General features: G+C 36.8%; 1 protein-coding gene across 1 annotated transcript; it reads right to left on the reverse strand.

The window, feature by feature from the left end:
• Positions 1-4,057: 4,057 nt before the first annotated feature.
• LOC116290401 (uncharacterized) lies at positions 4,058-13,303 on the reverse strand. The gene is made up of 10 exons (XM_089040100.1): positions 12,973-13,303; positions 11,270-11,596; positions 10,253-10,618; positions 9,816-9,961; positions 8,809-8,986; positions 8,281-8,366; positions 7,250-7,484; positions 6,851-6,968; positions 6,620-6,674; positions 4,058-5,406 (listed from the first exon to the last, which is right to left on the reverse strand). The coding sequence occupies exons 1-10, from the start codon at positions 13,085-13,087 to the stop codon at positions 5,296-5,298; spliced, it is 1,737 nt and encodes a 578-aa protein (XP_088896226.1). The 5' UTR covers positions 13,088-13,303; the 3' UTR covers positions 4,058-5,295.
• Positions 13,304-13,351: the final 48 nt, after the last annotated feature.

Below are 13,351 nucleotides of genomic sequence, written 5' to 3' on the forward strand. Positions count from 1 at the left end.
TTCGGGCAAAAAGCATGGACTATAGCGCATGGTTTTGATAGATTTCGGACCATTTTCACACCTTTTGAAAAGATATGCATAAGTTATGAATGTTTCAAAATAGGTCATTTTGGGTCATTTTCGGGCAAAAAGCATGGACTATAGCCCATGGTTTTGATTGATTTTGGCCCATTTTCACACCTTTTGAAAAGATATGCATAATTTATGAAAGATGCAAAATAGGTTATTTTGGGTAATTTTCGGGCAAAAAGCATCGACTATAGCCCATGGTTTTGATAGATTTTGGCCCATTTTCACACCTTTTGAAAAGTTATGCATAATTCATAAAGGATGCAAACTAGGTCATTTTTGCCCATTTTTGGGCAAAAAGCATGGAATATAGCCCTTGTTAAAAGATATGCATAATTCATGAGGGATGCAAAATAGGTCATTTTGGCCCATTTTTGGGCAAAAAGCATGGACTATAGCTCATGGTTTTGATGGATTTTGGCCTATTTTCACACCTTTTGAAAAGATATGCATAATTTATAAAGGATGCAAAATAGGTCATTTTGGGTTATTTTTGGGCAAAAAGCATGGACTATAGCTTATGGTTTTGATCGATTTTGGCCTATTTTCACACCTTTTGAAAAGATATTCATAATTTATAAACGATGCAAATTAGGTTATTTTGGCCCCTTTTGGGCAAAAAGCATGGACTATAGCCCATGGTTTTGATCGATTTTGGCCCATTTTCACACCTTTTGAAAAGATAGGCATAATTTATGAAAGATGCAAAATAGGTCATTTTGGGTAATTTTCGGGCTAAAAGCATGGACTATAGCCCATGGTTTTGATCGATTTTGGCCCATTTTCACACCTTTTCAAAAGATATTCATAATTTATAAGGGATGCAAAATAGGTCATTTTGGGACATTTTCGGGCAAAAACCATGGACTATAGCCCATAGTTTTGATCGATTTTGGCCCATTTTCACACCTTTTGAAAAGATAGTCATAATTTATAAAGGATGCAAAATAGGTCATTTTGGCCCGTTTTGGGCAAAAAGCATGGACTATAGCCCATGGTTTTGATCGATTTTGGCCTATTTTCACACCTTTTGAAAAGATATGCATAATTCATGTAGGATGCAAAATAAGTCATTTTTGCCCATTTTTGGGCAAAAAGCATGGACTATAGCCCATGGTTTTGATCGATTTTGGCCTATTTTCACACCTTTTGAAAAGATATTCATAATTTATAAAGGATGCAAAATAGGTCATTTTTGCCCAATTTCGGGCAAAAAGCATGGACTATAGCCCATGGTTTTGATCGATTTTTGCCCATTTTCACACCTTTTCAAAAGATATGCATAATTTGTAAAGGATGCAAAATAGCTCACTTTGGCCCATTTTTGGGAAAAAAGCATTGACTATAGCCCATGGTTTTGATCGATTTTTGTCCATTTTCACACCTTTTGAAAAGATATGCATAATTTATAAAGGATGCCAAATAGGTCATTTTTGCCCATTTTTGGGCAAAAAGCATGGACCATAGTCCATGGTTATGATCGATTTTCGTCCATTTTCACACCTTTTAAAAAGATATGCATAATTTATAAAGGATGCAAAATAGGTCATTTTCGGTCACTTTCGGGCTAAAAGCATGGACTATAGCCCATGGTTTTGATCGATTTTGGCCCATTTTCACTCCTTTTGAAAAGATATGCATAATTTATGAAAGATGCAAAATCGGTCATTTTGGGTAATTTTCGGGCAAAAAGCATGGACTATAGCCCATGGTTTTGATCGATTTTTGGTCTATTTTCACACCTTTTGAAAAGATATTCATAATTTATAAAGGATGCCAAATAGTTCATTTTGGTTCATTTTTGGGCAAAAAGAATGGACTATAGCCCATGGTTTTGATCGATATTGGCCCATTCTCACACCTTTTGAAAAGATATGCATAATTTATGAAGAGTGCAAAATAGGTCATTTTGGCCTATTTTCGGGCAAAAAGCATGGACTATAGCTCATGGTTTTGATCGATTTCGGTCCATTTTCACACCTTTTGAAAAGATATGCATAAGTTATGAATGTTTCAAAATAGGTCATTTTGGGTCATTTTCGGGCAAAAAGCATGGACTATAGCCCATGGTTTTGATTGATTTTGGCCCATTTTCACACCTTTTGAAAAGATATGCATAATTTATGAAAGATGCAAAATAGGTTATTTTGGGTAATTTTCGGGCAAAAAGCATCGACTATAGTCCATGGTTTTGATAGATTTTGGCCCATTTTCACACCTTTTGAAAAGTTATGCATAATTCATAAAGGATGCAAACTAGGTCATTTTTGCCCATTTTTGGGCAAAAAGCATGGAATATAGCCCTTGTGAAAAGATATGCATAATTCATGAGGGATGCAAAATAGGTCATTTTGGCCCATTTTTGGGCAAAAAGCATGGACTATAGCTCATGGTTTTGATGGATTTTGGCCTATTTTCACACATTTTGAAAAGATATGCATAATTTATAAAGGATGCAAAATAGGTCATTTTGGGTTATTTTTGGGCAAAAAGCATGGACTATAGCTTATGGCTTTGATCGATTTTGGCCTATTTTCACACCTTTTGAAAAGATATTCATAATTTATAAACGATGCAAATTAGGTTATTTTGGCCCCTTTTGGGCAAAAAGCATGGACTATAGCCCATGGTTTTGATCGATTTTGGCCCATTTTCACACCTTTTGAAAAGATAGGCATAATTTATGAAAGATGCAAAATAGGTCATTTTGGGTAATTTTCGGGCTAAAAGCATGGACTATAGCCCATGGTTTTGATCGATTTTGGCCCATTTTCACACCTTTTCAAAAGATATTTATAATTTATAAACGATGCAAAATAGGTCAGTTTGGGACATTTTCGGGCAAAAAGCATGGACTATAGCCTATGGTTTTGATCGATATTGGCCCATTCTCACACCTTTTGAAAAGATATGCATAATTTATGAAGAGTGCTAAATAGGTCATTTTGGCCTATTTTCGGGCAAAAAGCATGGACTATAGCTCATGGTTTTGATCGATTTTGGTCCATTTTCACACCTTTTGAAAAGATATGCATAAGTTATGAATGATGCAAAATAGGTCATTGTGGGTCATTTTCGGTCTAAAAGCATGGACTATAGCCCATGGTTTTGATCGATTTTGGCCCATTTTCACACCTTTTGAAAAGATATGTATAATTTATAAAGGATGCAAAATAGGTCATTTTGGCCCATTTTCACACCTTTTCAAAAGATATGCATAATTTATAAAGGATGCCAAATAGGTCATTTTGGCCCAATTTTGGGCAAAAAGCATGGACTATAGCCCATGGTTTTGATCGATTTTGGTCCATTTTCACACCTTTTGAAAAGATATGCATATGGTATGAATGATGCAAAATGGGTTATTTTGGGTCATTTTCGGGAAAAAAGCATGGACTATAGCCCATGGTTTTGATTGATTTTGGCCCATTTTCACACCTTTTGAAAAGATATGCATAATTCATGAAGGATGGAAAATAGGTCATTTTTGCCCATTTTTGGGCAAAAAGCATGGAATATAGCCCTTGTGAAAAGATATGCATAATTCATGAGGGATGCAAAATAGGTCATTTTGGCCCATTTTTGGGCAAAAAGCATGGACTATAGCCCATGGTTTTGATCGATTTTGGCCTATTTTCACACCTTTTGAAAAGATATGCATAATTCATGAAGGATGCAAAATAAGTCATTTTTGCCCATTTTTGGGCAAAAAGCATGGACTATAGCCCATGGTTTTGATCGATTTTGGCCTATTTTCACACCTTTTGAAAAGATATTCATAATTTATAAACGATGCAAAATAGGTCATTTTGGCCCATTTTCGGGCTAAAAGCATGGACTATAGCCCATAGATTAACTTAATTTCTGCATATAACTAAGTACATTTTGTCCCGTATGTGCGTAGCAATAGGCAGTAATTAATTTAAGTTTGTAATGTTACATACTAAAATCATGTTTTTGAAGTATAAGATTGTGTGAAGAGAAATGATTTTGAACAATTTTTGCTTTATTTCATGGTTTGTATAGTTACAAAATAGTTGTTTTATTGATGTTAACTATGATATAAGGCAATAGGAAAAAGTACCATTTTTGTAGGAGGTTGTATACCCGGGGAGGGGACTCCGGGGAAAAAGTACCGGGGATGCTCCTTGTATCTCTTAGGGGTAAAAATTCGCGATTTAGTATCTTTTAGGGTGTTAAACGTGAATTAGGGTTAGGGTTAGGGTTAGGAGAGAAGGAGAGAAGGAGAGAAGCGTGCATCAATATGGCTTATCCTAGGCGCTTCTTATCCAAAATTTAATATTATTTGTTGTGGTATCTCTTAGGGGTTAAAAGTCATTCAGCCACGCCCTTTTTCAAAGACTTCCGATATCTTTTAGGGGTATTATTGAAAATTTCCGACGAGCATCCCTGGTACTTTTTTTCCCCGAGGCCCCCCCCCCCCCCCCCCCCCGGGGTTGTATGTACTCATGGTATGGTGTTGGTGTGTATGACTATTTGTAGCATGTCAATGTTTAAAAAAGTATAAAAAATTCCGTTTATTGGTGCAGATTATTGAGCGTTCAAAACTGTGCTAGTGATGATAAAGTTTGGTTCAGATGAATCTAGTCTAGTGCACTTGGTACAGCCAATCAATTTAGAACCTTAAATGACAGGCAGTAATATGTTATTATTGAAGCCTATTGAAGTATTATAGTTATGCCTTACTGCTGTTTGCATTACTACGCGGCAACCCCAGACACAAATCGCGTCGTGTAGTTTGCAACAGACTGCCGTCAATCAAACACCTCATTTTACTTGGATGTACTCAAACTCTTTGCAATCACTTTCAGAACTTTCCTTCGTGATATCTGACTGAGAAAGTTTGATAGAAAAGCCAACTCACTGATCCAAACGTGTATAAATGGCGTCAACATGAATGATTGACAGTTTGATAGAAAAGCCAACTCACTGATCCAAACGTGTATAGATGGCGTCAGCATGAATGATTGACAGTTTGATAGAAAAGCCAACTCACTGATCCAAACGTGTATAAATGGCGTCAACATGAATGATTGACAGTTTGATAGAAAAGCCAACTCACTGATCCAAACGTGTATAGATGGCGTCAACATGAATGATTGACAGTAGTCTACTGCAAACTACACGACTCGATTTGTGTCTGGGGTGGCCGCGTAGTAATGAAAACGACGGTAAATCTAGAGAGACTCAATAATGAAACTCAAATCAGGAATCTATTCTTAAATGTAGATCATTATCAGTCATTATTTTATTGGGCACATCATAGTCTTCACCAGATAATCTGTTGTGAACTTCTTCATAGTAAGCATATGGCTCCTAAAATTATGATTATATAAGAAAATAGTTAAACATTCTTGCCAAGTTTGATGGTGGTGTGATGATGTGATGGTCATGGTGTGGTAGGGTGATGGTGTTGTGATGATGTGATGGTCATGGTGTGGTAGGGTGATGGTATTGTGATGATGTGATGGTCATGGTGTGGTAGGGTGATGGTATTGTGATGATGTGATGGTCATGGTGTGGTAGGGTGATGGTGGTGTGATGATGTGATGGTCATGGTGTGGTAGGGTGATGGTGGTGTGATGATCATGGTGTGGTAGGGTGATGGTGTTGTGATGATGTGATGGTCATGGTGTGGTAGGGTGATGGTTTTGTGATGATGTGATGGTCATGGTGTGGTAGGGTGATGGTGGTGTGATGATGTGATGGTCATGGTGTGGTAGGGTGATGGTGGTGTAATGGTAATGGTGTGGTAGGGTGATGGGTGGGGTGATGATCATGGTGTGGTAGGGTGATGGTGGTGTGATGATGTGATGGTCATTGGTGTGGTAGGGTGATGGTGGTGTGATGATGTGATGGTCATGGTGTGGTAGGGTGATGGTGGTGTGATGATGTGATGGTCATGGTGTGGTAGGGTGATGGTGGTGAATTGTATGGTGTGGCTAGGGTGATGGTGGTGTGATGATGTGATGGTCTGGTGTGGTAGGTGATGGTGTGTGATGATGTTGATGTTCAGGTGTGGTAGGGTGATGGTGTTGTGGATGTGATGTCATGGTGTGTAGGTTGATGGTGGTGTATGGTAATGGGTGTGGTAGGGTGATGGTGGTGGGATGGAATGGTGTGGTAGGGTGATGGTGAGTGTGATGATGTATGGTCATGGGGTGGTAGGTGATGTGGTGTGATTGATGTGATGGTCATTGTGTGGTGGGTGACTGGTGGGTAATGGTAATGGGTGGTAGGGTGATGGTGTGTTATGATGTGATGGTCATGGTGTGGTAGGGTGATGGTGGTGTGATGATATGATGTTCAGGGTGTGGTAGGGTGATGGTGGTGTGATGATGTGATGGTCATGGTGGTGGTAGGGGTGATGGTGTTGTGAGATTGATGTTCAGGGTGTGGTAGGGTGATGGTGGTGTGATGGTCATGGTGTGGTAGGGTGATGTGATGGTCATGGTGTAGTAGAATGATGGTGATGTAATGATGTGATGGTCATGGTGTGGTAGGGTGATGGTGGGGTCATAACACTTACCAGATCACCAATTCGGTCATGTAATGGTATTTGGGGGTTTTTATTCCTGAACTTCCTAAAAATGAAAGACATTATACATTAACTCCAAAAAACCTGCTAAAAAAGAGTGTTTGGGGCTGGACTTGATTAGGTAATTTGACAAATAAAAGAATCTGTTATCAAAGACCTCAAGAAAAAACCAAAACCTTTGAAAAATGTGATTCAGTACAATTATAACATCTTGATTCTCACCTCTTGTAGAAGCAGCAGTAGGCCAACAGTATAAACATGACGATAAAGATGAATACTCCAATCAATGCATATGTTGTTAAATTGCTTGTAAAGTCTGTTTTTCCTACTTTTTTTAGACCTAGAATCATTTTCAAGGAAAAAAAGATTTCATTTACTTTTGTTGTTTCACATTTTTTTCACAAGCAAATCGATTATGACTAATGAAATCTTTATGGTGCAGACAAATGTCTTTCCTGAACTAATTCAAATGGTTTGAATTGTATACATTTTCAAGACTGTGATGAATGATGTACAGAGCAATGGTTTTCTTAAACACTCAACTGGTTTTTTCAAACGTTTGAATGGTTTTCTTGAACACTCGACTGGTTTTTTCAAACACTTGAATGATTTTCTATATACCTTTAATGGGTTTTATCCTTGCTTTCTCTCCATTTCGCCCACACATCCTGGAGTTACACAAAGCAATACGGGAAATGTAATGACCTGTTGAATCAAGTCCAGTAAGAACCGCTTGACTTGGAGGGTTAGGAAAAGCCAAGATATTTCTTTCCTTGGAATCCTGGTAATTTTCATTTCTGTAATACATAATTTTTATGTGAGATGGTTTTCCATGCCATGCAGATGAGGGTGGAACCTTGAATTGAAAAAAGAATAATCAGCTTCATCTCTTTCATCATCATTAATAATGATTAACCATAATCAGGGTAATTATGACTGTCGTAATCCTTATAATAATCACCAGAAACAGCTGATTATCATCATCTAAAGCCACCCACTAGCACCATCATCATTATCACCAGCATTATCACCATCATTATCATCACCATCATTATCACCATCATTATCACCATTATCATCACCACCATCATCACCATCATCATCATCACCATCATTATCATCACCATCATCATTATCATCACCATCATCACCAGCATTATCACCATCATTATCACCAGCATCATCACCATCATCACCATCATTATCATCATCATCACCACCATCATCACCATCATCATTATCACCATCATTATCATCATTATCACCGTCATCATCATCACCATCATCATCACCATCATTATCACCATCATTATCATCATCATCACCGTCATCAACACCATCACCACCATGATCAGCATCATGATCATGATCATCACCATCATCATCATCATTATCATCACCATCATCATCATCACCATCATTATTATCACCATCATCAACATCTACACCACTATGATCAGCATCATCATCATGATCAGCATCATCATCATCACCATCATTGTCTTCATCACCACCTCTATCATCATTTCCATTATTACTATCATCATCATCACCTCTATATTCATCATCTCCATCATTACCATTATTTGGTGTCTATTTCCACATAATCAAACCCAACAAATAGTTTGAATTAATAATAGTTTATATTTTACCTTCCATGTAATCGTTACATTCCTCATGGCAGTGTTGGATATCCTACTGGATGAGGTGTTCAAGATGTCTGGGCCTGGTTCAGGTTCTGTATGGATGAAAACACAGCTTGTCTTCAACAATGCCTCACGATTTGGATAATATTAATAAGTATTAACAATTCTACAGGGTTCGTGCTGGGTTCCCAAGAAATTATTCAAGGAGTTTTCAAGGAGTATTCAAGGACCAAAATGACATTTTTCAAGGAGTAACTCTTAAGAGGGTTTTATTTTGGTATTAAAAAAATAAGATGAAATGCCAATGCTAATCGAGATGTGCGAATTTGTCACATGATATCCACGCCACATTGAGTCACTAAGTTCTGGAAACTTAAAAAATAATAGAAAAAACATATTAAATGAAATATTTTGAATAGATGGAAAAAGGGATTTACCAGTAGCATTTTTACAGAGTAGTTAATTTTTTAAATGAAATTCCACTTTGAATTTAGGAGTAGAATTTAATATTATAAAACTTATAATTCTGCCTACCTCCTTCTGGAGTAAATACTGTTCTTGGACCAAGAGGTTCACTAACCCCGGTGCTTAAATTTTTTGAGTCAAGGAATTCCACTGTGATATAGAAGTAGTATCTTGTGAATGGCTCAATGCCGTCATCTTCTCTTAGTGTTAACATTGTCTGACCTTTTTCACCTTGCACTACTATAGTCTGTTGAAAAAGTTAACTTCTGTGAAAAACTAATAAGGTGCTGACACACGGTGCAACATTGCACACAACACTGCAAGCAACAAATTTGAATCAGGGTTACACACATTGCAACAAAATCACGCAACTTCGTTTGTGTCAGCCTGCTATGTTAAGATATTTGGTCAGCAGTTATAAATTTGGTGTAAGCTGATTGGCTGGAAATTTCAAAATGCTGCAGGTAATGTTGCAGACATGTTCGCATGATGAAATTTGTTGCACGCAATATCGCAATAGTAGAGTGCTATTCAACTTCAGATTTGTTGAATGCAACAAGTTTGGTGTACACTCGCTGCAACAGTCCTGTTGCGTGAAATGTTGCATGCAATGTTGCACCGTGTGTCAGCACCTTTACAGGACCAGAGAATAGAGTTTGATTTGTATGGAAGACTAAATCGATTTGGTGGTAAACAGCCCACCCCTCCCCCACTGTCTATGGTACTTTCAGAAAATATCCATCCCTCCCACATCAGAAACATGGATTGAAATCACTATCTCTTAACAATGGTCTGAGGAGGGTATACTGTGTAGTTCCATAAAGTATCCATACCTCCCCCATTGAGGAGGGGGACCAGGTTTGGAGAGTCCAAGGGATGGGGAGGGTCTGAGGAGGGTATACTGTGTAGTTCCATAAAATATCCATACCTCCCCCATGGATGGGGACCAGGATTGGAGAGTCCAAGGGATGGAGAGGATTTGAGGAGGTTATATTGTGTAGTTCCATAAAATATCCATACCTTCCCATGGGATTGGAGTGTGTCCAAGGGGGTTGGGAGGTTCTGAGGAGAGTTACCTTGTTTTTGTGGTCATTTTCTTTATAGTACAGTATTGTATATCTGGTTTCAACAATGTCCCATAATTCCCTTGATTTCCAATTCATTGATATATCGCCATTATCATTCACGAAGATATTCAAGCTTAATGGAGGTCTTGGAGTAGCTGTAGGGAAGAGAAAAAAATGAATATGTGTTTCTTTACAATTATATTTTATACTTTTCAGATCCCCTGACAAAAGGTTGATGACCCAAAATTTTGGGTAACATTTATTGTTATATATTGTAGAAAATGAGAAATGAATCTGATGGTAAGGATGGGTTTGTGGACACTAATAACCTGACAACATTATTATTCTATTACTTCCATGTTACCCAAATAAGTAGTGATTATAGCACCACAATGTTCTTAACAAGTGATTAATATTAAATATTGTAACAAGCAGCGGGTACTTACGATACACTGCATTGTTTGGACCTCCAAAATTTGCATTTATTTCAAATTCTGGACCTTTACTTTCCCCTAATGGGTTAACAGTTGCTATGGTAAACTTATACAGGTCACGCAAGGATTCTAGAGTTTTCATTTCTTCCCTCAACTTGTTACACTTGTAGTCCATTTTTCCAGAGATGTGAGGGATAGTACAAAATTGATATCTAGGGGTCTCCTGACAGTATGTTCTGTTAATACATGGTATATAGGTAACATTATAGTAAGCTGGTAATCTGCCAACATTGGTAGCTGCTGTCCAGTAAATGTTTATATCATACATTCTTAAATCCACAATATTGTGTTTTATGTTCATGGGTGGTCTAGGGAGATCTGAAATGAAGAAATAAAGACATTGTGTTATGGTTGACTAAACATTACATTCTTCTACATTAGACAGACTGGTGCATTTTAATAAAGGTATCCACTAAATAGGGTTTGTTTTATGTGAAGAAAATTACTGGACTGTGCAACTATCTGTTTATTATTTTTGATGAAGCACTTGGGTGACTCTACTTTTAAGGTATCCACCAGGCAACTCCATTTGAACATCATTGTATAGTTTTGCAAGAAGAAAGTTGTAAGGCTATAGCCAAACCTCCCCCATCTCACCCCTCCACAGTCCAGATGTCCACTAAATTGATGGGTTAAATGCAAGCATTCAAAGCATGGTAGCCATTGTAGTGCCATTAACAATGGATGCTAATAAGAAATCTTTTTTTGAATGGCACCAACGCTCCCCCGAGAGGCCATGATGATGTAACATACAATTGAAGAAGAAGTTCGTTTTAATATGTGAAGAAAATTAAAACTATCTGTGTCCATTAATTTTGATGAAGGGTTTTAAGCTGCTGGCCACCTCCATTAGAACATACTTCATTGTATAGTTTTGTATGAAAAAAGGCTATACCCCATCCTATCACTTCACAGTCATTAGCGAATCTAGCAATATGGTAAAAATAGTATTGACAAACCAACACATACCTCCTATGATGATGGTTACTGAAGATCTTTTTATGCTTGTATCAAAAATATGTTCATCCCTTGGACCACACCAGTAGATGGAACCATTCAAGTCCCAAGTTATCTGGTCAATTGTAAGACGTAATGTGATAGTATTATTACTCCTGAGTAACTCAATGGACCTGCCATCAAGCCAATTTTGACTCTTTCTCCAGCTTATATTGACGAGCTTCTCAGAGCCACTGGGAATTGAACAGTTTATTTGTAATTGTCTGGTGCCGACTCTTACAAACATCAACCCATTGGAGTTGATGGGCATGTGGTTGCTTGATATTCGTACATGAATGGCTGAAATCAAAAGTAAGTAATTAATCAATGTGAAATTTGAACTACAACCTGTACATAGGATGAATTTTTGATGTGAAGTGACAGCTTGGTAAAGGAAGACAATCAACTCTATTTTTGTTACATTCTGCTATTTCTTGTGGGATTTTAAAACAAAAGTATCTTAGTTTAGATCTAGATTATTTTTAATTCACATGCTTTCTTGTATGACAGTTGTTCTTGAATGTAACAGAATATTTATTTTAAATTTAGCACAATCTCTTGTACCAAAGTACCAGCTGATTGCAGACAACATGGGGGAAGAAGTAGACTTTCTCTTCTGGCCTTCTCTTTCAATCCTCTGGGCCCGGTTGTGTGAAAGGTAGATAATGCTCTCCGATAAATAAATCCACATCAAGTCAAATGCTGTTATTCAATAAATTTATCCACTAGATAACATTTATCTATCAGAAAGTGCTTTTCACCCTTTGTACAACCAAGCCATGTTGTACTCGTTTTTTAACGAAAGCTTTTTATATTATTCTGTTGTGTCTAGATAAGGTCTGTCACCACAGGCATAGGTATCAAACCACGAGAGAGCTAACCTTATGTACATTATATAAAAATAATATTATTAAGAAATATATTACCAGGCAAAACAGGTTACTCTTTTCAAGAAATGAAAAATTAGAATCGGGAAAATGGAAAAAGGGAAAACATTTAAAATGGAATACAGAATTATTACAGCTTGTGAAACTCAAGTTTTTGTTATTCTAAGTATGAATCCAAGGCTGGCTGTTTGAGAAAAAAATCTATAAATATTTTAGGGTGATGTACGTGTACATTGACATTATTTTGCAGTCATTTTTTTTACTCTGTCCAACCAACTTAGTATCAACATATGTTTTTAAGCCTTTACCTAATCCACCAACACATGTTGAATAATATGGCTCCAAATAATATTAAGATTCTTTCAAAATCCTAGGCTTAACCAAGTAGATTGTGAATTCATCCGTAAAAACCATTTAGAATACATAAACAAAAATTCCCCGAGCTGAATATAATGAACTGTTAATGTACATCAACTGTTTTGATTACTAATTCAATATTTTAACTTCAATTATGATAGCCTTGGTTGTTGCTTTGTTTATAAAAGAGAAAAAAATTTGAATGGGCTCATACAAGCCAGTCGTTTTATGAACATCAATAATTTACATCTGTATAGTAATCTAGATTCCTACACATTATTACATGCTTGAAAACGTAAAAGAAATGCAAAATGTTGCACGTCTGTTAGAAAATATTTGACCGGTACAAAGGTCTACATAATATTACGTAGTTATTTTAAGTTATTTTATAGAAAAGAAGGGAAAATAAGCTTTCAGAAAAAATTAACTTGCCTTTTGTTGTATTGAATTCCTTCGCGGTTACAACTTCAATAGCGCTGGAGCCCAGAGCGAAACACAAAAATCCAAGCAAAATAATACCAGATCCTTGTTTGAAAAGATTCGCCATCCATTCACCATTGTCATATATTTAAATAAAACCCTAAATTCATTGTTTGGTGAAGAGGAATTAATAGAAAACGCAGTCAAAAGCACTTCTCAACTGCTCACATAAAAAAAAAAACAAATGGCTTCATCATTTCTTGTAAATAATTATTCTATGATTTCAGCTTCGTGTAACTTTGTTCCCTTGAAAAAACATCGGATATTTATGCAATAATAGTCCTACAGATTTCATGTGACTCAACGTGCCTACACTTGTATATCGTTCTGG

This window comes from Actinia tenebrosa, unplaced genomic scaffold, assembly GCF_029948245.1.
Source record: "Actinia tenebrosa isolate PJP-AT-01 unplaced genomic scaffold, QUT_ActTen_1.0 PGA_scaffold0__85_contigs__length_37466705, whole genome shotgun sequence".
Taxonomy (NCBI): Eukaryota; Metazoa; Cnidaria; class Anthozoa; order Actiniaria; family Actiniidae; genus Actinia; species Actinia tenebrosa.